Raw genomic sequence first — 27,875 nt, 5'->3', positions numbered from 1 at the left:
CTCGCCTTTTCCACCGATCACCTTCAAACTCCTGCTATATACTCTTAAGACATAGAGGAAAAAATTCAACCGTCGGATTTTAAATAAGTATAAAGGTATGGGCGTGGCTAAGCCTCAAACTTTGACCAGTCGCCATTACTTTATTTGACTTAATAACTCCCATGTGCATGATCAGATCAATTTCATACTTTGTCTGTGTGATCACTGACCACATCTGAAGACAGTGACAATGTGGACAGCTGACATCACCTAAGCCCCGCCCCCTGACTAAAGGAAGTCTATTGTTTTATGGTGAACTGCCCATATTTGTCCCCTCTAATTTAGTCAAGATGACACTAAGGTCATGCACTGTCTTCATGATGTTGTAATGACCATTCAGATCTGATAGCTTTTCAGAAAGTGAGGGGCTTTGATGCCATGGCGATTTCTGGCGTGACGCTGTGACCTTACGTTTGACTGTAACTTCCACAAACATCCTCCGATTTGCCCGAGACTGAACATCACATCACCAGTGTGGTAAAGATAGAGTATCTCCTAGGGGTGAGACATGTAATGGTGGGCTCAGAAGGGATGCTGAGTCAGGGTGAGGTGTGGACGAGGAGGCCTTTCACGGTTTCCGGTGTTGGGGTGGCTGACTTTCTGTTCCGACAGGCATGCCCTGATGCCCTCGGCTGCCGGCCAGGATGGAGAAGCGCGGAGCCGGGTTTGGAGAGCGTCGGGGATGGAGCGGAGGGGGTGCTGAAGGAGGGTGAGCAGCTTCGCTGCGAGGGCCGAACGACGCTGCTTGCAGCTTTAATTAGGCCCGAGCAGTGAAGCTGCGAAGGCCTATTGTATCTGCTCCGTTTCTTCTTATTATTATTCTTTTTTCTTCCGCGTCTTTGAATGGCCTTTAGGGGGTCTTAGCATATCCAAAAAGTCACCAAATTCTGGCCCAATATAGAAAGTGCGTGAAATTTACGTATTTCACTGGCGATGTGAAAGTTCGTCAAAAAGTGACTGAACAGCGCCCCCTAGAAAGTGAAAAATACCCCTCTCCATAAAGCTTAGTTTATCGTACAGTTATGAAATTTGGTATACTTGTAGTACTCAACAGTCCGCACAGAAAAGTCTCTTGCAACCATGGTCAATATCAAACAGGAAGTCGGCCATTTTGGAGTAAAGTGGCCATTTTGACCCCGTTTTGGCCATTTCTAGGGTCTATATTTGGTTGAACAGTTTGGTCATTTTTCGCACCATCGTCTCAAAAATTGTGCGAGATCGAACAGAATCGATGGACGATTCAAATGAGACAATAAAATTGACTTTTCGTAAATACTGAAGGGGCGGGGCCAGGCCTCAAAGTTCGAACACTCGCCAAAAAAATTCAAATTGCTATAATTTCATAAATGAAAGAATTACGGTTAAAGAAATGTTCTGTGGACAATTGTCATCGCCCTCCGAAGACAAATGAATGGTCGATTGATGATGTCACATAAGCCCCGCCCCCTCAGGACTTAAAAGGTCAAGTTTTACTGGGAAATTTTCCAAAATTCGCCCTTTCCAATAATCACCCCAAATTTGTAGCGGGTAACTGAAGACAAGTTGGGGTTGCTTGGCTTCACTTTATGGGAGTTTTCTGCAGAAGGCGGGGCTGTGGCGGCGCGGCGAATTCAGGCGTACCACTTAGGCCTTACGTTTGCCTCCCATTTCGTCATTTCTAGAGATATCGCCACGAAGCTTCTTGTGAGTGATCCTAGTCTGGCCCCCCAAAAGATCTGATGTGAAATTCCGGTGGGCGTGGTCTATTTTCTGAAATAGCGCCCCCTAGGACCATTAAAACTGACAGCCCCAAGCCATGCTTTGACTGAGGATTACGAAATTTGGTACACTAATGTGGTGTCTCAGGACCTACAAAAAAGTCTCTTGGAGCCAAGTGCATTGTCGCACAGGAAGTCGGCCATTTTGGTCCAAGTGCGCAATTTAGTGGTTTTCGCACACGTTGTTTGGAGAGTGATGCTCCGTCGCCCTTTTCACCAATTGCCTTCACACTTCGGCTACATACTCTTAACACATAGATGAAAAAATTCAACCGTCGGATTTTAAATAAGTATAAAGGTGTGGGCGTGGCTAAGCCTCAAACTTTGACCTGTCGCCACGCCACTCTTTTTTTTCACAGCTCCCTATTGGACTCCTTTTAACCAATCACCACCAAACAGTGACGAATAGCAGCAGACAAGTTGAGGTCACTTGGTCTATAGTACTGGCAGGTTTCGAATAAAGGCGGGGCTTTGGAAGAATGGCGAAATTCGCCATCACGACATGGAAATACGTTTGTCTCTCATTTCTTCAGTCATTGTGACATCGCCATACAAGTTCTGATGAGTGATCCTACTCTGACCCCTAATAGAATTGGACAGCTGAAGTTTGTGGGCGTGGCCTATTTTCTGAAACAGCGCCCCCTAGGACCATTAAAACAGTCAGCCCCAAGCCATGCTTTGACTGAGGATCACAAAATTTGGCACACTAATGTAGTGTACCAGGACCTACAAAAAAGTCTCTTGGAGCCAAGCACAATGTCGCACAGGAGGTCGGCCATTTTGGTCCAAGTACTCAATTTAGTGGTTTTCGCACACGTTATTAGGAGAATGATATCTCCTCGCCCTTTCCACCGATCACCTTCAAACCTCTGCTATATACTCTTAAGACATAGAGGAAAAAATTCAACCGTCGGATTTTAAATAAGTATAAAGGTGTGGGCGTGGCTAAGCCTCAAACTTTGACCAGTCGCCATTACCTTATTTGACTTAACAACTCCCATGTGCATGATCAGATCAATTTCATACTTTGTCTGTGTGATCACTGACCACATCTGAAGACAGTGACAATGTGGACAGCTGACATCACCTAAGCCCCGCCCCCTGACTACAGGAAGTCAACTGTTTTATGGTGAAATGCCCATATTTGTTCCCTCTAATTTAGTCAAGATGACACTAAGGTCATGCACTGTCTTCATGATGTTGTAATGACCATTCAGATCTGATAGCTTTTCAGAAAGGCAGGGGCTTTGATGCCATGGCGATTTCTGACGTGACACTGTGACCTTACGTTTGACTGTAACTTCCACAAACAGCCTCCGACTTGCCCGAGACTGAACATCGCATCACCAGTGTGGTAAAGATAGAGTATCTCCTAGTGGTGAGACGTGTAATGGTGGGCTCAGAGGGGATGCTGAGTCAGGGTAAGGTGTGGACGAGGAGGCCGTTCACGGTTTCTGGTGTCGGGGTGGTTGACTTTCTGTTCCGCCAGACGTTCCCTGGTGCCCCCGGCTGCCGGCCAGGACGGAGAAGCGCGGAGCTGGGTTTGGAGAGCGTCGGGGATGGAGCGGAGGGGGTGCGGAAGGAGGGCGAGCAGCTTCGCTGCGAGGGCCGAACGACGCTGCTTGCAGCTTTAATTATTATTATTTTTTGTTATTCCGTGCCCCCTTTGAACAGCTTTTTGGGGACCTTAACATACCCCAAAACTCACAATATTTTGCACACTTGTCAGGCCTGGTGAAAAATTTGATATTTTAAAGGTCCCAAAAAAATCGCAAAGAAAATGGCTGAACAGCGCCCCCTACAAAGTGAAAAAAACCCCTCTCCATAAAGCTTAGTTTATCGTACAGTTATGAAATTTGGTACACTTGTAGTACTCAACAGTCCGCACAGAAAAGTCTCTTGCAACCATGGTCAATATCAAACAGGAAGTCGGCCATTTTGGGTTGAAATGGCGATTTTTTGCCGTTTTTGCCATTTTTAGGGTCCGTTTCTGATTGGATTGCTCGATCATTTTTCGCACGATCGTCTCAAAAATTTTGTAAAATTGCTCAGAAGGGATGGGCGAACAAAATGAGATAAGGATTCTGAGTTTTCGTATATGTTGAAGGGGCGGAGCCAGGCCTCGAAGTTTGACTACTCGCCAAAAATATTTAAATTGCTATAACTTCATAACTGAATGGAAAAGAGTTACCAAACTTTCTGTGGTCATTCGTCATCCACCCACAAAGTAAATTGAATGGTCGGATGATGACATCACACAAGCCCCGCCCCCTCAGGACCAAAAAGATCAAGTTTTACTGTGAAAGGTCCCAAATTGCCCCATTTCACTTAATCACCACAAATTTGTAGCTGGTAACTCAAGACAAGTGGGGGTTGCTTGGCGTCACTTTATGGGAGTTTTCGGCAGAGGGCGGGGCTGTGGCGGCGCGGCGAATTCAGGCGTACCGCCTTGGCCTTACGTTTGCCTCCCATTTCGTCATTTCCAAAGATATCGTCACGAAACTTCTTGTGAGTGATCCTAGTCCAGCCCCCCAAAAGATCTGATGTGAACATCTGGTGGGCGTGGCCTATTTTCTGAAATAGCGCCCCCTAGGACCATTAAAACTGTCAGCCCCAAGCCATGCTTTGACTGAGGATTACGAAATTTGGTACACTAATGTGGTGTCTCAGGACCTACAAAAAAGTCTCTTGAAGCCAAGTGCAAAGTCGCACAGGAAGTCGGCCATTTTGGTCCAAGTGCGCGATTTAGTGGTTTTCACACACGTTGTTTGGAGAGTGATACTCCGTCGCCCTTTTCACCAATCACTTTCAAACTTCTGCTATATAGTCTTAAGACATAGAGGAAAAAATTCAACCGTCGGATTTTAAATAAGTATAAAGGTGTGGGCGTGGCTAAGCCTCAAACTTTGACCTTTCGCCACGCCACTCTTTTTTTCACAGCTCCTTATTGGACTCCTTTTACCCAATCACCAGGAATCTCTGGTAAATAGCAGCAGGCAAGTTGAGGTCACTTGGTCTCCAGTACTGGAAGGTTTTGCAAAAAGGCGGGGCTTTGGGAGCATGGCGAAATTCGCCATCACGCCATGGAAATACGTTTGCCTCTCATTTCTTCATTTATCGTGATATCACCTCGACCATTGTTGTGAGTGATCCTAGTCTGACCCCCAATAGAAAAGGTCAGCTTAAGTTTGTGGGCGTGGCCTATTTTCTGTATTAGCGCCCCCTAGGACCATTAAAACTGTCAGCCCCAAGCCATGCTTTGACTGAGGATTACGAAATTTGGTACACTAATGTGGTGTCTCAGGACCTACAAAAAAGTCTCTTGGAGCCAAGTGCAAAGTTGCACAGGAAGTCGGCCATTTTGGTCCAAGTGCGCGATTTAGTGGTTTTCACACACGTTGTTTGGAGAGTGATGCTCCGTCGCCCTTTTCACCAATCGCCTTCGAGCTTCTGCTATATACTCTTAAGACATAGAGGAAAAAATTCAACCGTCGGATTTTAAATAAGTATAAAGGTGTGGGCGTGGCTAAGCCTCAAACTTTGACCTTTCGCCACGCCACTCTTTTTTTCACAGCTCCCTATTGGACTCCTTTTACCCAATCACCTGGAATCTCTGGTAAATAGCAGCTGACAAGTTGAGGTCACTTGGTCTACAGTACTGGCAGGTTTTGAAAAAAGGCGGGGCTTTGGAAGCATGGCGAAATTCGCCATCACGCCATGGCAATACGTTTGCCTCTCATTTCTTCAATTATCGTGACATCGCCACAAAATGTCTGGTGAGTGATCCTAGTCTGACCCCCAATAGAAATGGGCATCTGAGATTTGTGGGCGTGGCCTATATTCTGAAATAGCGCCCCCTAGGACCATTAAAACTGTCAGCCCCAAGACAAGGTTTGACTGAGGATTACGAAAATTGGTACACTCATGTAGGGTCTCTGGCCCTACAAAAAAGTCTCTTGGAGCCAAGCGCAATTTCGCACAGGAGGTCGGCCATTTTGGTCCAAGTACTCGATTTAGTGGTTTTCGCACACGTTGTTTGGACATTGATGGCCCGTTGCCCTTTACACCGATCACCTTCAAACTTATGCTATGTACTTTTAAGTCAAAGGGGAAAAAATTCAACCGTCGGATTTTAAATAAGTATAAAGGTGTGGGCGTGGCTAAGCCTCAAACTTTGACCTTTCGCCATGACATTACTTGACTTAATAACTCCCATGTGCATGATCAGATCTAATTCAAACTTTGTCTGTGTGATCACTGACCACATCTCAAGACAACGACAATGTGGACAGCTGACATCACCTAAGCCCCGCCCCCTGACAACAGGAAGTCTATTGTTTTATGGTGAAATGCCCATATTTGTCCCCTCTAATTTAATGAAAATGACACTCAGGTCATACAGTGTCTTCATGATGTTTTAAAGACCATTCAGATCTGATAGCTTTCCAGAAAGGGAGGGGCTTTGATGCCATGGTGAATTCTGGCGTGACGCCATGACCTTACATTTGACTGTAACTTCCACAAACGGCCTCCGATTTGCCCGAAACTGAATATGGCAATGAACAATCATGCCCTTTAGCCAATGAGGCACAAACGGTTGGTGAATGTTATATAATGTCACCAAAGCTGACCTCAATGGGACTTTTCTGTAGTTGGTCACAGCGCCACCTAGATAACGTTATCCTTCGATAACTTTAAAAAACATGGTCAGAATAGCATTAAAGTTGGTCACTGTCATCACACCACCAGTGTGGTAAAGATAGAGGATTCCCTAGTGGTGAGACATAAAATATAATGGTGGGCTCAAAGGGGATGCTGAGTCAGGGTGAGTTGCGGACAAGGTGGCCGTTAGCAGTTTCTGGTGTTGGGGTGGTCGACGTTTGTGTTCTGCGGACGTGCCCTGGTGCCCCGGGCTGCCGGCCAGGCCAGAGCGGCGCGGAGCTGCGAGGGCCGAACGACGCTGCTTGCAGCTTTAATTGAAATGTATTTTTCTAAATGTGCACTCTTAAAAATGAAATGTTGAATGTACTTAACCAAGTTATGTCAACTGGCTTCACTAAACCAAGCTGCTTAAAAGTAAAGAGTATATACATTTACCTTAAGCAAGCCAACACATCATTTATATTACACTAACTAGTTTTAGTGGAGGGCTGCACAGTGGCGCAATGGTTAGAGCTGTTGCCTTGCAGCAATAAGGTCCTGGGTTCGCTTCCCGGCCTGGGATCTTTCTGCATGGAGTTTGCATGTTCTCCCTGTGCATGCGTGGGTTTTCTCCGGGTACTCCGGCTTCCTCCCACAGTCCAAAAATATGACTGTTAGGCTGTTTGGTCTGTCTAAATTATCCTTAGGTGTGTGTGTGCATGATTGTTTGTCCTGTGTGTCTCTGTGTTGCCCTGCGATGGACTGGCTCTCTGTCCAGAGTGTACCCCGCCCAATTGCCCATTGACCGCTAGAGATAGGCAGCCCCCCCCCCCCCCCCCCCCCCCCCCCCCCGGCGACCCTACATGGACAAGCGGCTTCAGAAAATGGATGGATGGACAGTTTTAGTGGAACCAGCTGACATAACTTGGTTAAATAAATTCAACATTTCATTTCTTGCACAAGAAATATTTGCAAATGTAATCGCTACTGCACAGAAAAGTCAAAATAAAAAACAGCTACATCTGTTAGAATCTGTCTTTGTCAGACACGCCGCTTGCACATCAACCACACCCTCTTGGCGCCATTTTGGGTGTATGACTTGCGTTGCTATGGGACGCCTCAGCTGAAGTTGAAGCAGCACAAGAGTGAAAAGGATGGATAAAAAGAACAGGGATGAACATTTACAGGGATACTTGTGAAGGAGGCTATGGATCGTATTTTCAGAAACTGTCTACAATCGACAATGTAGATCCCTAAGACCCCTATGACCAGAGTCCCAAAGAGAAAAACACCATTTGAAGTCACGGGCAACAAGAGATGTTTGGACCTAGAAAACAGCAACTGGTGTTTAGCACTAAAACTATGTCAAAACTCTTTGGATGAGAAGCGAAACTTCTTCTGGAAACCAAAGAAGTCCAGTTGCCTTCATCTGAACCCTTTAAGGTTTGGATTCAAACCCTACCTTGTTTTGTAGATTCACTAAAGCAGCTTTAAAGCTGCGGAATAAAATAATGTTATTTTCTTCCCATATATGATTTATTCATGTTTCAGTTTCAATTTTACAAGACAAAATGTCTGTATTTGCCCATTTAGGCATAAATGTGTTGGTGTATTTGAGTGCTCACTGTCAGTGTGGGTGAAAGAATGAATAATTTATCGGCTTCGTGTGATGCTGAGAACAAAAGTAGGAGTTCTGCTGCTTATATTTGGTTTTATGAATTGAAATAAAATGTCAATTTGTTATCACTAACTGAAAAGACGAACACTGCCCAGCTGTGTGACTTATTTATACAAAAAAAAAAAAGAATAAATCAAAAAAAGTTTTGGTAAAAAAGTTGTATTCAGATTGTTTGCAGGAAAAAAAAATGTAATTTTTATGATTTTGTGCCTATGAATGAGGGAAGTTGAGCAGAAGAAACATTCAGTATTCTCTGTATGCGAGTGTGTGCGGGTGTTTGTGAAATTATTGAATGCTGCAGAGCATTTTCCTGGCTGGGGTGTACCTGCTGTCACCATGACAGCAGCTGCTCTTGTAAAGAGAGAAAGAGTGGGAGGGACAGGAGGTCTCGTCAAAGCAGAAGTCACGGAGAACCACTGCAGCGCCAAAGGTACACAATGAAACTAACAGGCGTAGTCTCAAATCCAGTGATTCATAACAACATCATGCTGAGTCACTCGCTACACACACACTCACACACACACACTTAATTGTTGTCATCTATCGGTCAGTCACATCAACTCCCGATGAACTACAACCTACTCTGATTTAATCAGTCTGAAGTGTTTGTTTGCAATCTGAAAATAAAATTTATTAAATAGCTGATCGTCAACTTTTGAGTCGCAGCCTTCCTTTTGCCGATAAGGAGCCGCGAGGGAATTCGTTTGGGTGTGGCTCATTCCGACAATCCTTTCCAGAGACATAGAATATCCTCATGAAGCTACGATATATTACTGCTGAAATTGGCCAAAGGGATTGTGGAATTAATGTACATCAAGGAGATGAGGCCAACAATTGTATGGAATATTGAAAATTATGGCTGGAAAAAGATTTGCCGTTTTATGTGTGTCTATGAAAAGTTATAAAATAATTAATATTATTTACATGCTGTAAATACTTTCCAGAGCAGCCTGTGGTTGCAGGAAAAAAATGGCAAAGGATTTTATCCAAAGCGATGTATACAGAAATGAAGTAGGAAGACAAGCTAAGTGTTGTGCCCTAGGGCACATAAGCAGAACGACCTGGGATCAAACCAGCAACCTTTCTGTACTGGTTGACCTACTCTACGTCTTAACCACCTGTGTTCTTCTGCAATGCTACCATGATTAGTTTCCTGTTACAAAACGCATTCACAATGAAAACGCTAAATCATGTTGTCAACTCGTGTTGGTTCTTGACAATTAGAAAATAAACGAGTTATGGTTTAAATAGACTGAACTACATGTGCTCAGTCTATTTTTCCGAGCTTTACTAAAATTGTTTTGGTTTGATTTCAACAGAGGACAATCTGTAACCCCAAAGTAAGTTTGAGATCCAAATTCTGGTCTAATAGTCGACTTACACAAGTGTGATGTCAAAGGAGCATTTGATGACCTGCACAGGAAAAATGTGCACAAAGGGAGCAGAAACAGTGCACCATTGTTTGCCTTGGCCTTACCAAACTTTCAAACAAAAACTACACAAGCACACACACCCATCAAAAATATCTTCCTTACTGTGCAGTGTTAAGCGATAAACTTTAATCTACTTGAGCATGCAGACATTCGAATATGAAACTCTCCAATCACGAGGCAAAACCAAATTAACGGTTTGTTTCCACAGCAGTATCTTCAAGCAGGTGCAGAATTTCAAGAACTCTTCTCAAAATCCAAAAGGGAGTTATCCAAGCCTCAAGGGTAAGAACAGAGTTCAAAGCAGAACCCCAGTAAATCATTTCCACTACAGGGAGCCTGTTTAGCTTAGTAAATAAATTATGTTATCATGTGTTCTTCATCTCTAGGGGTTCTTCTGCTCCACCATCACACACTCGCTTTAATTATCACCTCCACACTCAGCTCACATATGTCAAAATAAGCGAGACACAGAAAACCCCCAGCTACCATCCACAAACAATTCTGTCACTATCTTGTTCCAAGTATTTATTTCTATTTGACGTCCTTGATTTGGTATAGTTGAAAAGTGCAGACGGTTTCCTCCCACGTGCACTGCTGCAGACTGAGTGTTAACACCATCACCCCAAACATCCAAGCTCAGCCTGTGGCTGTTACTATGGAGACACGTTGTTGCTCTGGTGATACTTCATGGTGGGGCATTCGATGAGGGCTCGTAAACACACTCCATACCTGTGTGTGAGTCTGATGTCCAGTAATACTCTGCAAAAATTGTTGGGTAAAAAAAAAACAGTTATAGAACTAAAACACACATTGCTCATCAAAAAACAGCCAACTTGTAAACAGCTATTTTCACGATTTTGTAGAAGTATAAGCATAATTGTGTTGACATTTTCTCCATTGGCAAACTTTTTCAATTAGGACAATTGGCTGCATAAACATGATGACAAATGGTTACACTTAAAGAGCAAGTCACCCCCAAATAAACTTTTTTTTGCTGATAAACTAAATAAACGAGTGTCTAATCGTGCTGCAGACACGTGTGGCCAATAATTTGGCACTTCAGTGCATCTTAGTTAAAATTTAAATATTCTGCCTAAAACTGGCAGTGTTGCACCGTTGTCAGCTAAAAACTCTGCACTGTATTTGAATTTAAATCTGCCACCGCTATTGGCTAAGAGGTATGCTATGATGTAAACTGGTACATTATGATGTCACAATGCTGTTGTGAGCCTGTGTGTGTGTGTGTATATTTGTTAGCAGCTCCGTCCTCTCGGTCTGCCAGGCAACAGCATGTACCAGTTTACATCATAGCATACCTTTTAGCCAATAGCGGTGGCAGATTTAAATTAGAATACAGTGCAGAGTTTTTACCTGACGACGGCACAACACTGCCAGTTTTAGGCAAAATATTTAAATTTTAACTAAGCTGCACTGAAGTGCCAAATTATTGACGACACGTGTCTGCAGCACGATTAGACACTCGTTTATTTAGTTTATCAGCAAAAAAAGTTAATTTGGGGGTGACTTGCTCTTTAAGTAATTTGCACATGATTTTTTTTTCTTAAAGTGACAGTGTGTATTTTCCCTGGCAATAGGGGGCAGTACATGCCTAAATCATTGCAAGCAAGTATTATTTTTGTGTTCAAATAAGGCCTTACTAACGGATGGTCATTAGAGTCAAAAATTTCAAAAGTGCAGATTACAAAATGAAAGTTTCATGTTGCGTACCAAAAGTTACACGTTACAAAATGAAAGTTATGTGTTAGAAAATGAGTGTTACAACATTCCAGAATGAGCCGTTTTAGGGCTTTGTCAGTTTAAAGACTGATTAATACTTCTCCGTCAGCTTGAGTGCTTGAGTGTGGAGTGACACACACACATTGACGTAGATGTTTTCCCTTTGGACTTCTCCGTCACCTGGGGAGGGTTGCAAAGCAATTCCCTGCCAGGACAACAGAGTATGTAGTGCTTTTCTGGGGTATCCTGTCACTATTACAGTCACGTATCTGGTCCACAGTTAGCCTGGCCTGCCAGACTCCTCCTCTGTTTAATTCTGCACAGAGAACGGGTCTGGGAACGCTCCTATTCAAATAACCGTAATTAGCATACGTCGCACACCATAAGGCCGAGTTTGTGTGACATGGCGACTGAAGCGGAGTTTGCTGCGGCTCTTTCCTCTGTTCTAAATGACTCAAATGTCTTTAAAACCACAACAAGTAGAAGCACTAAAGAAAGATGTTTGCGCTGTCACCAGACTTCATTTTTGACTACAGCTAGAAAACTACAGCGTCGCGCGGTACAGTCGGCATTTCTGTCTTTTTCTGATTGGTTATTTTTGAGCTGCCTAGTCCCGCCCCCCAAGTGCCTCTCTGCCTGTGAGATACCAGACTCTTTTCTCTGTGCAGAATTAAACAGAGGAGGAGTCTGGCAGGCCAGGCTAGTCCACAATAGTGTATTTACTATTGTGTGTTTATATTGTTTTAATGTATTTCAGAGACTTTTTAAACACAGACGAATATCGACGCAGCAAGTTCCAAGTGTGTCCCAGAAGCGGCACACTTGTTTTGTGTGCGCACGAAGCAGTACTAGTGATAGTGCTGCTGGAATTCATAATTTTATCCTTCTCAGCAGCCGCACTTCAGGTGCTCTCCATGTTCAAAATGTGCTTAAGCCAGGTCCTTAGTCAACTTAAAGGCCCCTTGTGTGAAATCCATTGAAATCATGATGAAAAAATGCAACTCTTTAGCACCATGCAGTTCTGAGAATGCATTGTAGCTACGGTGGCTCACTCATGAGTTTGACTGCATAATCAATTTCCGACCTGTGTAGCCTAACCCACACAAAGCTTAAAACAAGCTACTCGACCTCTTTAAAAAAGCATTTATAATTATGACTGTTTTATCAGCCTACCAGTTCTGAGGGATGCAAGCTAGTTCTGTTCTTGAAGCTGTCACGATTCACACACAGAGGAGGGGTGACGTGAGCCGGGAGGTCAGGTGTTGTTAGAAATTGTGTTCCCCTGAAATATTCAGAATGGAGCGACCACTGGCTAATCGTTAACCACGGCTAGTGAAGGAGTGTTGGTGAGCCGGGGACATGCTAGAGATCAAGTAAACAATGTTGACTTATCCACCAGCTAACCGTGGCTCACGGCTGGCGTGGTGGAGATGGGCATCATGAGCAACCGAGCTAGAGCCAGGGAGATGCAGTGTTTGCTGCCCGTAAACTCCCACGGATTACCAGTAGAAGGAGACCCAAGTCTAAAGGTGACGTTTGAGAAGAAGCCCTCTGTGTCGGAGCGTCTCTGTAGCATGGAGAACTACATCGCCGTTAGTAGAGTGTTGTGGAGATAAAGTAAACAACGCTGACTTAGCCACTGGCTAGCGCATGAGCGCTGGAGTGTGTTGGGCGAGACGGCAGGCTGCGGGAAGAGAGGAGACTTGAGTAGAAGGACACGTTGGGACCGGATCAGGAGTTCTGGTACTAGGAAAAGAAGAATGAACAACTTGAGGTGAGTTTGGGAGTCAGAGACACTGATCGGAGGCTGGCGTCCAGATAATAGCGGGTGGGGATCTGAACATATGCGGCTTCCTTGTGTTGGACATGATGACGAACCGACAAATTGTATGTGTCTTTTGATTTAATTGTTTATTATGCAAACTAACAAGCACAGCAACGATGTAGCTTTTTTTTTCTATTTCTTAGTAGAATTAGCAGACTCCATGCTTCCAGGGTACGCTGCTGCCCTCTGCTGGTTCTTACAGGTTACAGTCATAGTGCAAACGCATAACGTGGAGCTCGTATGTCCCTAAACAGCTACTGTATTTTAAGATGGTGGATGACCATGAAGCCTCGACCACAATTAATGTGCATAAAAATATATAATTTCAAGTTGAGAGGAATGAAAAAGGACAAATGTGTGAACTGGAAACACAGGATTTGGTAGTAAACTAGTACAAATAGCACAGGGCCTTTAAAGTTGCACACATTTTTCCTCTACGTTTTCTTTTATAAATCCCAAAGTGAGCGTGGAAAGTTGCTTACGCAGTTTTCCGACCCAGTTTTGTGCGTAAGCAAGCTTTATAAATGAGGCCCCTGATGATTTTTGTCATATGGCTTTTACTGCATTTTAAATGTTGTATTTCTGCCTTTTACTATATAGCTGTTTTATTGTGTTTTAAGGTGCTTAACAACTTGTTCAGCACCTTGGGTCCCTTTGATTGGGGGTAGAAAGTGGCTTTATAAATAAAGCTGAACTGAAATGAATTAATAATTACTCAACAAACAAAAAAGTTGGTAATGCTTTACAATAAGAAGATCCCTTTATTAATGTTACTTTGTGCATTATTAAGCATTAATAAACTTAAAAAATACTAACAACTGCTTAATATTAATGTTAATATTAAATTACACAGACACAACCCCTGGCCCTTTGTCCCAACCTTAAGGACACTTAATAGTTAACAATATTCAAACATTAATAAAGGGATCCTTTGCTTATAAATGCACTAAGTAACATTAATAAAGGAACCCTTATTGTAAAGTGTTACCAACCAGTCTTAGTAATGGAAGATGTGGATTCCTACAAATAATTATGGGTCTTTAACATTTATGTGCTTCTTCACAACCGAAACCTTCATCTCCACATGACAAAAAGCACATGACCTATCCTCACATGCTCCCCATGGCTAACATATTTGCACGTTTACATCAAACACGCTCGGCACTTCCAACAAGTTGTGATCTGAAAAAGATACTTGACATATTAAAGTTGTGTTACAAGCATGAACAAATTAATCCTTAATGGCCACCCACAGCTCCCATTATTAAAGAAATGTAACTAAAAGCACAACACATGCACATACCCTTTATGTTCTTTTTCATTTAAGATTATTTACATATGATGACACAGAAAATGTAAACTGCTCTAACTCTGAGAATTTTTAACAAAGAAACTCTCTATTTAGTACCAAAATTCAAAATTTTTTAAGTATCACAGGTTTGAATTGTAAATGACAGATATATAACTTTTTTCACCAGTTCTTTTTTAACTAAACTTAAGCTTAGAGTAAAATCCTGCAACAGCAATGAGTTTATGTTTACAACTGAAAATACATGATTGTCTCCGATTCTGTTTTATTTTTATTATAAATAACAAAATGTGGGTCTAGGGTGTTTTTGAGGTTGAATGCTTCACACGAGAGACTCCCAGCCCCCTAAAATGTAACAGGAATGATAACTTTGAGGGATGTTGGTGGCCATGAGCTGATGTAAAAAGTTTACCTGCTGTTGCTGCCACCCCAAAAGTAGAATGATTAAAAGCTTATACAGCCTAATTAAATATTTTCGGTCTAATTCCTTATCTGTTCATTTAAACGTTAAGGTTGTTTACGATCAAACGGGCCTCACGTGGTGACTGCATCAACATCAGCTCAGCTCACAGAAACAAATAAGAATATCTATCTATAACGTGTGATACACAGTAATAGCAGTTTCTGGATCAACAAAAACATGAAGTGATTTCCAGACTTTGACACAGGCCTGTTTAATCCACAGAAAGCGATTCGACAACTCTAGCTGGTTTATTTATCTGTGTTGTTGCTTTGAGTGGTTTCTTACCCAAGACACTATGCGGAGAATGGTCTGAGGCTGCTGGAGGAAGGTGACAGGGTCGAAGGCTCCTCCAGCTTTCCCCGCTCCGTATGCCTGCATCCCCTCCATTGTCCTCCTCCTCTCTGGGCGGCCGCCTCTGAGATCCCCTTCTCCTTCCCCGCTTCAGCTTCAAAGGCACAGTGTGTGTGCGCGTGTGTGTGAGGGTATGTAGAGCACCGGATAACCGAAAGACGCACAAATCTCTGGTCCTACCACTCTGACCGCTGTCTCAGTGACTCTGCACCCAGGCTCCCTGACGCGCCACCTCTCCCCTTTTTTCTTGCTTGTAGTAAATTTAACCTCTGTGTCCCTCTGCACGGAGGTGCGCGGTGGTGTTTTGATGACGTTTCTCCCCTTCTGTAAGCTCCTAGAGCCCGTGGCAACCACGAGAACGCGCTTCCGCTCGGACAGTGCGTGTTTTATCTTTGGGAGCGCATCCTCGATAAAAACATCCAATACGCATGGCGCACGCGCCTGTGCTCACGGTGTCGCACAGAGGTAGTCACGTGCCTTAAATTGATTTAATCAAAGCGCGTCCCTGTTAGGAAGAAAAAAAATCAGAAAATTAAATTTTTTAAAACAATTACGACCCAGTTAAATAAAGAAGAAAATCTGAGTTTTTGCATTGAAAACGCTTCCAAATACTTTATTCTGAAACGTATGTTTTGTACCCTCTAGCGGTTATATCTCATAACGCTTGAAATTTTATTTATATTACGTTTTTACATACATGCAGTTTTTCAGTATTTACAAGTATGTGTCATGATTAGTGTTAAGAAAAACATTTAAAATGTCCTATTTACTTATCTCCGTCGGATCGAATGAGCCATGCCTGACAGATCTTGCTCGGGGGCGAAGTTCTCCAACATATCAAACAGCCAATGAAAGCGTTACGTATACACTGCGTACACCAATAAGACGCTACTTTAGATGGTTGCTAGGAAACGATTTGTGTCCGAGTTGCTGCGTTGAACAGTATTTAGAAGATTAGCAGTAAAAGTCAATATTATCCAGATTATTGAATTAAGTGCATATTTTACTCATCGCGTCACGAAGGCTTGCGCTGCAATGGGGAAATTGAGGGCAAGGTGTCTGCTTGTCGGTAAGGTTTCCTATGTTTGGCTAACGTTTGCTAGGCTAACGCTAACCAGTCGAGATTTAAGCTATCGGTTAGCTTCAAATGTAAAATAACAAAACACTCTCTAGTCTTTGATACTTAGCTAACCTCCATTTATATACGAGCCTTTTAGGGAATAATTTACCAGATTCAGTATTTCTCATTAGCGTTCAACAATGCAACACCAGACACATCACAACAAATCTTGTTTATCTTCAAGATGAAGCATAAATATATTGATAATATAAACTACAGCGCTTAAATAAATATAATGAGCAAGTTTTCATTTATTTAAACGAGTTCTTCCTTGATGTTTTTTTTTAAATGAGGAAACTGCAGATGCAAAAAGATCATAAACTTCTGTTTTCTACTGTTTTTATTCCTGTTCATGCAGGAGATGCAGCCGTGGGGAAAAGTTCTCTGTCCCATATATTCTACAGCGGTGGATCTCTCTTTCAGAAGAACTATAACATGGTGAGATGATCTGTTTTTAAAATATTGATGCTCAAACACTGCTGTCTAATCTAAAGCAGCTATTTAGTAAAAATAGTAACATGATGTTTATTTACTTGAAAGTATTTCTGCAGTTTTTGTGATGAATTTAGAAATTGCATTTTTCTTTTCCCCTATCACTTGTTTTATTCATGTCGATTCAATTAAGTCACTAGTTTAAAATATCAGAAATAATGTGATTTGTGTGTTATGAAACACAGCAGCATTCATTCCTTGTTATTAAATCATTGCTTAAGATAAAAGCTAGCACAATTTTCAAAGAATCGGAAACCCTCACATTTTCAGAGAAACCTTACAAGCTTTTTACAACTTGTTTGGATCTTTTGTACTAGGACTTACTGAAGTGCAAAACAGCATGATGTACCAACTAACACTGATGTGGAAAAGTAATCTGCATTATTTATGCCTATCTTCATGTGAGAATGAGTCGTGTCATTAACCTAACTCTGTCATGAATGGATGTCACTGCTGTTCATCGTTTCTTTCAGCCAATGTTCAAAGGGATTTAGGTTAAATGCGCACACATACACTGCAAATGCAGGTACTGGTGACTTGAATTATAGTTACGTATTTTGCATGCTTCACTTTACCACTAAGCCCTGTGAGTCATTAAAGTACTGAACAGAAAAATACCGGATTATAGCCATGTGTGTGTGTGTGTGTGTGTGTGTGTGTGTGTGTGTGTGTGTGTGTGTGTGTGTGTGTGTGTGTGTGTGTGTGTGTGTTTGCTCTGGTCTTGCTGCCTCAGCAGTATCAGGGTTCCGAGGTGACAGGGGTGTCGATAATTAATACAGCAGGATTCTGGAAAGTCACTAGAACAGCTACTTAACAAGCAAACACACAGAGCCCCAAACAACACAGTTTCTCAATACTGTACCTGTTTGTTTGTGATGTTGTGAAAAAGTTAATACAAAAGGAAAAGTATAACCAAATAAATAAATACAATTTGTGCAGGAAAAGCACATTTCCTGCATGTTTTAGATCATGAACACAGCTGAGCTTATTAATTTAGTGATGAACCTCTTTTGTAGACACTAAGGAAGGCTGGGGAGATGTTTCAGCTTTCAGATTAAGGTGTTTGTTTTTGGATGGACCCACAGTGAGGAGATAGGTTTTGCTTTCGGTTCTACAAACGGACACTAGAGAGTGCTAAAAGCACGCTTAAACGGCCTAATCTCCCGTTAGGTTTCACTGAGAAAAGTATGTAAGTTGTTTTTCATCAAATACGGTTGGTCACACTGAGTTGAATAAATGCATGCTGAACGTAAAAATAGTCTCCAGTCCCTATTTTCTACATTAGTCACTGAAAAAAAACAGACGTCAGTGCTTGGGTCAGAACAAGCCACACAGATCTAAGTCACACTGCAAAATTAGCATTTAAGGACTTATCAACCTTGGCTTGTGACCGCAGTCGGCTGTGTTGATAAAGCAGCCATAAGACCGCAGAGTGTGTACCGGCTAATAGAAACTATCCATTAGCAATAGCAATTCTGTTTGTATTGATGCACTTTTTTTCGCACACAATGACGAATATTGTCGAAGAAATCATATTTATGTCAAATTGAACTGCTAAAACATTGATTTACTTTCTTTCTTTAGTCTTCCTCATCCAACCCCATAAATCCCTGTGTGTCCTCCTCCTACAGCGCTCCCGAAGGACAACAGACATCAATAGCAACACAAAAAAAGTCTGGCGTGTTGTGTAAAAACTGTTATTTTTAGGATGCTTATAGGTACGACGTGTTGCTACCAGACGTACGGTGTGAGCACTCGAGTCACATCCGAGAACTGGGTCGTACAGTGTGAGCACATGACTCGTGAGATTTGCTCTTCGAGGAAGTCGTACAGTTTGAGCTGAAGCTGAACGCTACGAGTGAAACAGTCGCACAGTGTCCGCCCGGCTTTAGCCAGTCAGAGTCAAGTTGGCTGAATGTAATAAATATTAATGAGTAAGATTCCAACCCAAATCAGTCTGCTCAGCTGGGACATTGTTAAATTGACTAAACCATTTTGCAGTGGCTGGTGTTGTTTCATGTTATCAAGCCAATCTGCTGAGCTGCTGATTCACAGCTACAATTAGCACAGGAACCATAGGCTAGTTTGACTAATTAGTAGTACCCAGTACATCAACTGCAAACAGATATTTTCATGAAAAAAAATCTTAACAAAAAAAAAGTATTTTCTGCTATTGAAAATGTGTAAACGATGACCGTACCCAGCTAGTATCAAGCAGCTACCAAAGAGGCACACAGCCTGCCGGTATAATTAAGATAGAACTGGAATTGGCTCTGTTATGTTAATTTGTGTGTTCAATAAAAACTTTTTCCTAAAGATTCAAACTTTGGATGCAATGATACCACGTTTTTTCCAAACCGATACGATAACGATACTTGGATCTGAGTAATCGCCGATACCTATACCTATACCGATTACTGATCCTTTTACTACACAAAAAAATGCAATGAATTGGAATACAGGTTTTATTTTCTTCTCTGCTTTCTACAGGAAAAGACTATGAGGTCCATAAAAAGTAAAATATATGAATAGAAATGATCACAAAACTAAAATATTAGGTAAACAGAAATGGCAAGTTACAGTGAAGCCACTTTCAGGCAACTGCATTGGTATCGGTTCCTGGTATCGGTTAACTTTTACCGGTACCGATACTGACACTGGTATCGTATCGGGTGCATCCTTAATTAAAACACTCATAGATGCAATACAAGTGTGATTCTTACATTGCATATAAAAAAGACATGTTCTGAGAAGAGTTACTCTCTCTCAATACCCAAGACGTTGTTGATGTTCTTCAATGTTTGATTTTGAAGGGAAGCCAAGACTGTCAGCCATTCTGCTCACGTCCTCTGAAAATGTCAGACGGCCTGGTAGCAATATTCCAAGCTTATTTGTTGCTAATAGGGCCTCATTGACATTCTACCGAGAAGCTTCCTATGCATCACAGCAGCTCATTAGACCACACTCTAGTGGGATTGCAGCATGTTCTTTGTGTGTGTGTGTGTGTGTGTGTGTGTGTGTATCATTGAATGCTTATTATGAACTATGACTGTGTATAAATGAGGTAAATGTTGATCTGAAGGTTGTGTGTTTTGTGTTTGATAGAGGCAATAAGTGTGGAGTGTGTGTGTTTAGCTATGTTTGTGTGTGTGTTCGTAGGATTTTAGTTCCATGCATTTGATACGCTTAGTTAACTTCAAGGTTTAGAGATCAGATCAATTTAGAGTTAGCTGCTGATGTGAAGAAGTCTATTTTACTTCCCAAAGGTCACTACTTATCTTAAATCAATGAATTCATAGAGAGAAACAGCAGTCTGCAACTGTTTATTCTGCTTAGGGCTTCTTTAGTTTTTCTGGTTGCATTTGCGAGAAGACCAAAATGAGTCACTTTAGAGCTCTTCTGTTTGCGCTTTCAGTTTTAGATTTATTTCACCCCCAAAAATCTAATTGATCTTGTTCACTCATTTCCCTCTGTGTTATATTTTCTTTAGCATATTTTTATCATCATGTTTATAATTTTTCCCCAGTTGCCATTATTGATTATAACAAAATATTGCAATCATGCATCAGTGTAAGACTGTGGCAAACATGGGTGTATGTAAACCTTCATCCCTGGAATTGTAAAGGGTTAATTTTACATCTATTTAATGAGCCATAAGACATGAGATTCCATAATAAATATGAAATCAATCTTATGGATCTTTGGGTACTTTTAACCAGAAGATTGGACCTTTTTATTGCAGGGATTATGTAACACTTCGTATTAACTGAGACAACAGGAGAGAGTCAAGTTTAAAAGTTTAAAGATTTATTACTAAACAAATGAAAACTAGACTAACTTTAAACACTAAATGTATGGTGTAACTAAGGTGAAGTGAGATGGAGAATGGTGTAGTGTGGAATGTTGTTCAGAACCAGCAAATCTGGAGAAACGATTAGTTCTGATGGGAGTGAAGGTGATGTCTTTGCGCTAAGCTTTGATTTGGAGATTCATAACACACATTGAGACGCCATTCTGTCGGCCTACGCACCCTTTCGGAAGTCCCCGTTAGATCAGGAATGTCGAGGTCCAGCTTGACCCTCTCTGGAACCGAAGCCGGTAGGAAAAGCAGCCGTTGCCAACCAGACCAGTCTTGAGATACTTCCGGGTCACGACAGTTTGTTGGCATCTAGCAAGACCCAAAACGGGGTCGTGATGGTTCAGCTTTTATTCTGAAAGGAACCGTTGCAGCAGCTGGAACAGCAACAGATTTTATCCAGCTTGTCATTGGTTCTTTCGGTTGAAGAGGAAAGTTACGGATTTTCCACTCCGACAACTTCTCTGACGTGGGCATAGTTTTATCATTCGGATGTTTTGATTTACAGTCGAATGAAACGATGACAGATTTACCAAGCACCACCAAAACCACGCCTCCGTCAGATCTGGCAGATTCTGATTGGATCAGTAAAAGCAATGATGTGGCTTAACCTTACGTGTGATCAGTCTCTAGTGGAAACATTTAAAGTTATATTACTTATAATCTGTAGGATTATAATATCAAGTAAGTAATATTTTCATTTCACAAATTGGTTCACATTTTATTAGAGAACGCAGAGAACGTTCATGTTTTTAAGTCAAGACTCAAGACCCATCTTTTTAGGTTAGCTTTTATCTAAATATTTTCTACAGTTTTATTTCTCATTTTACATGATTATATTTTATTATTTGCTTTGCATGCTCTATATAATTATATTTTAGCACAGTTTTATTATTAAATTATTATTTTACTGTCTATATCATTTTATGTATTACTTATTTTCTAATTTTTGTCATTTATATTAGCTCTTTTATTAAATTTTTACTCATTTTAATCCAGTGTTTCCTCTGTGGGGGCCCTCTGCCCCGGGAGCGGTGGTCGACTGTAGCTTCCTGGGCGCTCTATAGGTGGGGGTCTATGCTCCCCCTCCACTGAGCGCCCTGACTTAGTGTGGAAGACCTGATGCTGCCGGGGCAGACGGCTTCTCTGATGGCGTTTCCTTGCGTTACCATACTTGGCACATCTGGACTCAGCCAAATATAATTTTTACTTGTGTCTGTGTGTGTGAGTCTGTGTGTGCGTGTGCGTGTGCTTGCATATGTTTGCAAATGTTTTTAACCTGTTATGGGAATCTGGGGTCATTTTGTAAAGCACTTTGAATCACACTTTGTTTGAAAAGCGCTTTAGAAATAAAATTTGATTGATTGATTGATTGATTGATTATTGACTAACACTTTGTTTGATTAGCTTATTAAAAATGGAGTTCTTTGATCTATTAAAAAGGAAGAGTCCTTTGTCCTCATTCTTCTTTTAGGCTAGATAGGAAAACAGTTTAGAAGCAGATGCATGACTTTGAACAATGTCTCATGCAGATTAGTTCTTGCTGAGGGGGTGGGGGTGGGGGGGGGGCTTTTAGGTGGAAAACAGTCATTTCATTCCGTTACAGAAATTTTATTAAATGAGGATGAGGAGTTTAGCCTTCCCTTAATGTATGCCACTGCAGTGCTATTAAACACTGAGCTGGTCTTTTCCCTGTGCATTTACCTTTATTCAGACATTAGGAGAAATAAGATTTAATGCAGTAGGGAGACAGCATAAAAGGTCTGAAAAGGATTGGAACGTCAGGGTGTTGAATCTGCTTTCAATCCAAGCGGTCTTTGATTTCACATCAACCATAAATCACCACAGACAGTTTGCTGTGATCCAGACTCTCTGTTTACCCCCCTCTTCTCTTCTTTCCCCCGTGCAAACAAAATTAAAGTGAAACTATTAAAGAGAAAAACACTATATATTTCTTTTTTGTTTTTTATTACATAATTAACATATTTTCTTTATTTTCTCAACAGACAGCTGGAGTGGAGCTGTTGATGAAGTGTGTCAACATCCCAGAGACCAATGACACGGTGGTAAGCTAGCAAATGCTACTTGAGCTAGCTAAGCATAGCTTTTTTCTAGCCATGCTCTACTGTAGCCTCATCAGGTCTACCATTGGCTCGAACAAATTAGGGTCCGACCAATTGCAATGCTCCATTTTTGAGAGATGCTAGGTTTTTAATGCAAACACATTCACGGAACACTCACACCTCGCCTCAGACATCTTCCCCGAGTCACCTCTGCCAGAACCGGAATCCCGCAATGCCGGACGAAACGAGATAGTGCTAAACACCGGTCGCTGTTTTCTACGTACAAACCTCTTTTGTTGTCCATGACTTCAAATGGTGTTTTTCTTTTTGGGACTCTAGTAGTTTGTCCTAAATTTGAAGTGGTAGCAGCCAGCTGTTTCTCCTTCTCTGATGCTATGAGCAGAAAATCTCTTACACCAGTGGTGTTCTGTTGCTAAACATGTGAGCGTGCAATAAATGTAGGACCCAGGGAAGTGTGACGGTTTGGCGAGACTGACAACTGTATGGTTTAATTGTTTTTTTTTTTTGGTCCAAAAGGTGTTATTGGCAGAGCTTATTAGATAAATTCAAAAGAAACATTTTAATAATTTGTTTTTCAAATCTCTAAAATATACATGTTTATAGTATGTTGGAACGTTGTTTTACTTTTAACCTAATTTGTTTTCCAAATCTGCCATTGTAGCTGTAAGTCACTAACCCTTCTTAAAGTTGTCTGACATTTCTTGCACCTCTGATTCATGGAAACTAAACTGAGAAGCAACAGAGAATGGTTTGAGAAGGATTCCCGACACAAGCAACAACTCTGCACTATTTAGCAACAACATTTGTCTTGATTTTAGTGTTAGTGAACGTGTTTGTCCTATTTCTTTCATTGATTTGTTCACATTTTAAAACAAAAGTTTGGTGATATTCTTTAATCTAAAAGAATAATAGATATTTAAGTAAACCTGCTGAATATTTACCTCATGTTTTCTTTTCTATTTTAAAGTACCTAAATTACAGAGGCCAAGTTTTGGCAACCCTCACTCACTGCGAATGAAGTTTTCCATCTACTATTCCCCCTTTCTTATCAGTATTCATTGAGCAGTGTAGGGGAATTGTAGAAGATGAATGTCTTTACCTTGGAGAAAGGGAATTTTAAATTGTGTAGTCCAAGTCTCCACGGTTAACACTTCTGCCTTCCCCTTTTTTTTTTTTGCCTCTCTTTCCAGGAGCTCTATATCTTAGACTCTGCAGGGAAGGAGACGCTAGCGGAGGGCTGTGAGAAAATGGTCAGATTACCTTTGTTTAATTTGCATGAAACTTATAAAACTGTCCAACCAGAGCTCCATCCCCTCAGAATGTTAAAACACCAGTGTGCTACTTGAGTATTGTTTTTGCAATAGACAGAACAAAGCTAATAGGACATCCCTGTAGCATCTCAGACTCTACCTGTCCCTTCCCCCTGCTTCTATGAGACTTACTGCTACATATCACCCTTTTTTCACAGTGGGGTGAACCTTCTTTGGTGTGCCTAGTGTTTGATTTGACCAATGAGCAGTCATTTGTCAACTGCAGTGGTTGGATGGAGAGAGTTCGTACGCACTGCCAAGGTCTTCGTGTTTCAGGTGAATAAAAGTAACGCTGTTGTACCAACAGACATCAAAACCTCATCATGCACTTTAGAGTACTTAGCATTATTTAACATTTTTAATTATCTGCCTAAGTCGCAAAATAGTTTATATTTTTGTTTGCTTGATAAATCTCACACTTTAACTAGAACTTTTCAGAAAGTGTCTTTATTAATGTTGGACTTAATCTTTTCTGAAGTTGTTTGTTCAACATACAGTAATGCTTTTACTTTAAAGAGGGCAGGCACTTGTTATTTATTAAATTTGCTGTGGTGTCTTAAATCATGCCTTGTGAGTGTTTTCTGTGGGGAGAAAAAGCTCTGGTGCTCCTGTTTCAGGAAGTAGAAGTTAGTTGGAGGACTGGGTTAGCATTCCACCAATGTGAGAGTGTGGGGCGTTACTGGAAGACAAGATGAATGGTTCTTTCCAAGGCTTTGGCTCTCATTGTTCACTTTGAAGAGCAGTTCAAGAGATTAGTTTCGTTCGTGAACGTCAGATCACTACTCTTCTTTCTTGGGTAAAACATGCAGCGTTGATGTATTAGCTCCACAAAAACAATTATTGCTAATGCTAATGGTTAGCTTCTACTAGCCATGACAAACTCTGTTTTCTCCTGGACGCTAAGTAAATACAGACTTCCAAGGCCGGTATTCTATTTTGCTTCACAACTACAAATGCAAAATTTACAATGTGACATAAATCTGCTTTTTTCTTACCCGATTGGTCATACTGTTCATTTTATTTCAGTGGGTAAAGCAGGATGGTTGTAAGTTAGATTCCCGGCTTTGGCCAATCTGCTCAGAGTTTGCCTCTTCTCCTCATGCATGTGTGGGTTTTCTCTGGGCACTCCAATTTCGTCTCACAGACCAAAAATATATATATTTTAGGTCAACTGAGAACCCTAAATTGTCCCTAGGGGGCCCCTGTCCAGAGTTTCAGCCACCACTTTAACTTTTATGGTCTTATGCCTGATTTATTCTTCTCCGTCTGCGTCAGTGCGGAGATACGCTGACGCAAGGGCTCTCCAACGGGCTCACAGAGGGTGACGGAGACATGCCCAAAATTTTAAACATCCGTCAAAAGTGACGGAGACTTCGAGCTTGTCACTGGTCAGGACGCCGCTTCCTGTAAATTCCTCACCGGCACCGCCATTGCCTTGTTAAAAAGTAATAAGATATTTAGCAGCAGACCCAGAAGAGAATGAAGAAGGCATCTCGAAAAAAGTCTGAAAATAAGAACATTTATTCACCCGTGAGTGAACGAGTACAAAATACGGAGCAAACGTGGATGGAAACGACGGGAAACGTGGGTTTAGAGGTGGCGACCACATGAAGAGGTGGAGGAGAATGAGGAACAAATTTGTCTGTGTTATAAAGTCTCTGAAATATATAAACACATTAGAAAATACACTATTGTGGACTGGATACATGAGAAAACCACAGAACAGCTCTACGCCCTCTGTTGTCCTGGCGGGGAGTTTCTTTGTAACACTCCGCTGCCTGAACAGAAGTTCGAATGTGAAAACCTTTCCGACACTCCGTGTGCGTCTCTCCGTTGCTAAGAGCTCACGGAGAAGTACAAACCAGGCTTTGGGGGCAGCAGTAGCTCAGGAGGTAGAGCGGGTTGTCCAGTAATCAGAAGGTTGCAGGTTCGATCCCGGCTCCGACCGGAGAATGCTGCTGTTGTGTCCCTGGGCAAGACACTTAACCCGCCTTGCAGGGGCGTGTCCAGGGAGTGGCCTGGGGTAGCAAATGCCACCCTTGGAATCTGATTGGCCACCCCAGTTGCCACCACACTGAATTCCCTTTAAATAGGCTTTTTACTGTCCACAAAAGGCTTTGTTGGGGTAAATAAAAAAAAAGTAGTGCCTCACCTTGGCCACCCCATTTTAAAATATCTGGACACGCCACTGCCGCCTTGCCTGCTGGTGGTGGTCGGAGGGACTGGTGGTGCCAGTGCTCAGCAGCCTCGCCTCTGTCAGTGCGCCCCGGGGCAGCTGGAGCTACATCGTAATTCATCCCCGCCAGCGTGTGAATGTGTGTGTTAATGGGTGAATGACTGATTGCGTTGTGAAGTGCCTTGGGGTGTTGTGGAACCCTAAGAAGGTGCTACACAAATACAGGCCTTGTACCATTTTTAACACTCACTGACCCTGCACACAGTCAAGCAGATATAGAAAATTAACTGTTGGATGTTACGCCTCAATTATGTGGAATTTTTAAATTATTTCTGTAGCTAAGATATTAGTTTGTACATTTGAGATGTATGTGGAGTTTATGTTGTCTGAAGCCGGTGTCCATGTGCATCTGTTTAGGTGTACTTGTGGGTAACAAGTCCGATCTGTCTGCTAGAAGAGAAGTACAAGCGTCTGTAGCCAAGGAATGGGCCCAGAGCCAGGGACTGGAGTATCATGAGACATCAGCTGTGAGTTTAGCTGAAAATACACAAAATCCTCAATGCGACCTTATTTTCATAGTGAACTCGCAATAACAAAAGAAATAACATTTAAGCTCTATTTTCTGGGTAGCAGTATCTTACATATTTAGGTGATGTTTCTTTGCATTTACTATTGTTGTTATGTGGATTTCTTCCAGAAAGAGATGGAAAACTGTGATGCACCATTCCTCAGTGTAGCCCGGGCCTTCTACTCTCTCTATAACGAGCACCTTGAGACCGTCCGAAACCTCAGTCCTGGCTAGACCTCATCTTCACACACTGTCACAGATGGCAACTATTAACCCAGGACAATTGAAACCCAAGACCACATTGATAATATTGATGAAAACAGAATGTTGTGTCTTGCTGTAACATAAGAAACTATTAAATTTATTTTATTAAGGCTACAAATGGAACTCTCTCCTCCTGAGATCAGTGGACTCAGTGGTCTCCTTTAAAAAGCAGCTGAAGACTCACCTGTTCAAGCTGGCTTTTGCGTGACCTTCATCACCACCCTCCTCTTATTCTGTTCTTATTCCACTTTTTCTGGGATCCACTGATTTCCCTCTTTCCTATTCGTTTTCTCTCTCCCTTTCCTTACATAGTTTAATCTCCTTTTAAACATTTTTTAAATAATTTTAGAAATATTTTTATGCTTAATTTTTTTTGTTTTAGTTTTGTGAAGCGCCTCGTGATTTTTATATTAAGAGGCGCTATATAAAAGATTGTCTTCTTCCTTTTAATGAAGACAATTTTATGCTAATCAGTAGCTGGCTGTGTTTGTTTTCCTTCATGTGCACACACGGGGTGTGCTTTCACTCTGGTAGTGATTGCCAAAACCAAAATGAGACTACAACTTTGTTAGAAGATAAGAACCTAAACTTTACCTTCTTTCTTAGGCCCTGTCCACACGTAGCCGGGGATCTGCCAAAACGTAGATATTTTTCTACGTTTTGGCCTGTCATCCACACGAAAACGGATCTTTTTAAAAACTCCGGCCAAAGTGAAGATCTGCGTTTTCTCCGTTTTGGGTGTCTGCGTGTGGACAGACAAAACCAGAGTTTT

At 41.7% G+C, this 27,875-nt stretch overlaps 2 protein-coding genes across 3 annotated transcripts in view; one reads left to right on the top strand and one right to left on the bottom strand.

Moving 5' to 3' along the window:
- Positions 1 to 15,402, bottom strand: part of LOC129152289 (synaptogyrin-1) — a 107,664-nt gene extending 92,262 nt beyond the window's left edge. For both annotated transcript variants that reach the window (XM_054744760.2, XM_054744761.2), the window contains exon 1: positions 15,168 to 15,402. In XM_054744760.2, coding sequence (XP_054600735.2) covers positions 15,168 to 15,269 — 102 coding nt within the window. In that variant the 5' untranslated portion in view covers positions 15,270 to 15,402. The remainder of the gene's footprint in view (positions 1 to 15,167) is intronic.
- Positions 15,403 to 16,138: 736 nt separating this feature from the next.
- ift27 (intraflagellar transport 27 homolog (Chlamydomonas)) lies at positions 16,139 to 27,212 on the top strand. The gene is made up of 7 exons (XM_015943539.3): positions 16,139 to 16,302; positions 16,712 to 16,791; positions 22,708 to 22,767; positions 23,976 to 24,035; positions 24,254 to 24,371; positions 26,689 to 26,798; positions 26,969 to 27,212. The coding sequence occupies exons 1-7, from the start codon at positions 16,269 to 16,271 to the stop codon at positions 27,071 to 27,073; spliced, it is 567 nt and encodes a 188-aa protein (XP_015799025.1). The 5' UTR covers positions 16,139 to 16,268; the 3' UTR covers positions 27,074 to 27,212.
- The last annotated feature ends 663 nt before the right edge of the window (positions 27,213 to 27,875 follow it).

This window comes from Nothobranchius furzeri, chromosome 6 (genome assembly GCF_043380555.1).
Source record: "Nothobranchius furzeri strain GRZ-AD chromosome 6, NfurGRZ-RIMD1, whole genome shotgun sequence".
NCBI lineage: Eukaryota > Metazoa > Chordata > Actinopteri > Cyprinodontiformes > Nothobranchiidae > Nothobranchius > Nothobranchius furzeri.
This window is presented reverse-complemented; position numbering and strand designations above follow the sequence as displayed.

Coding starts and splice junctions, on each gene's coding strand:
- ift27 (XM_015943539.3), top strand. CDS start 16,269: ATGGGGAAATTGAGGGCAAGGTGTCTGCTTGTCG. Junction 16,792..22,707: donor TTCAGAAGAACTATAACATG/GTGAGATGATCT, acceptor TTTTCTCAACAG/ACAGCTGGAGTGGAGCTGTT. Junction 22,768..23,975: donor CAGAGACCAATGACACGGTG/GTAAGCTAGCAA, acceptor CTCTCTTTCCAG/GAGCTCTATATCTTAGACTC.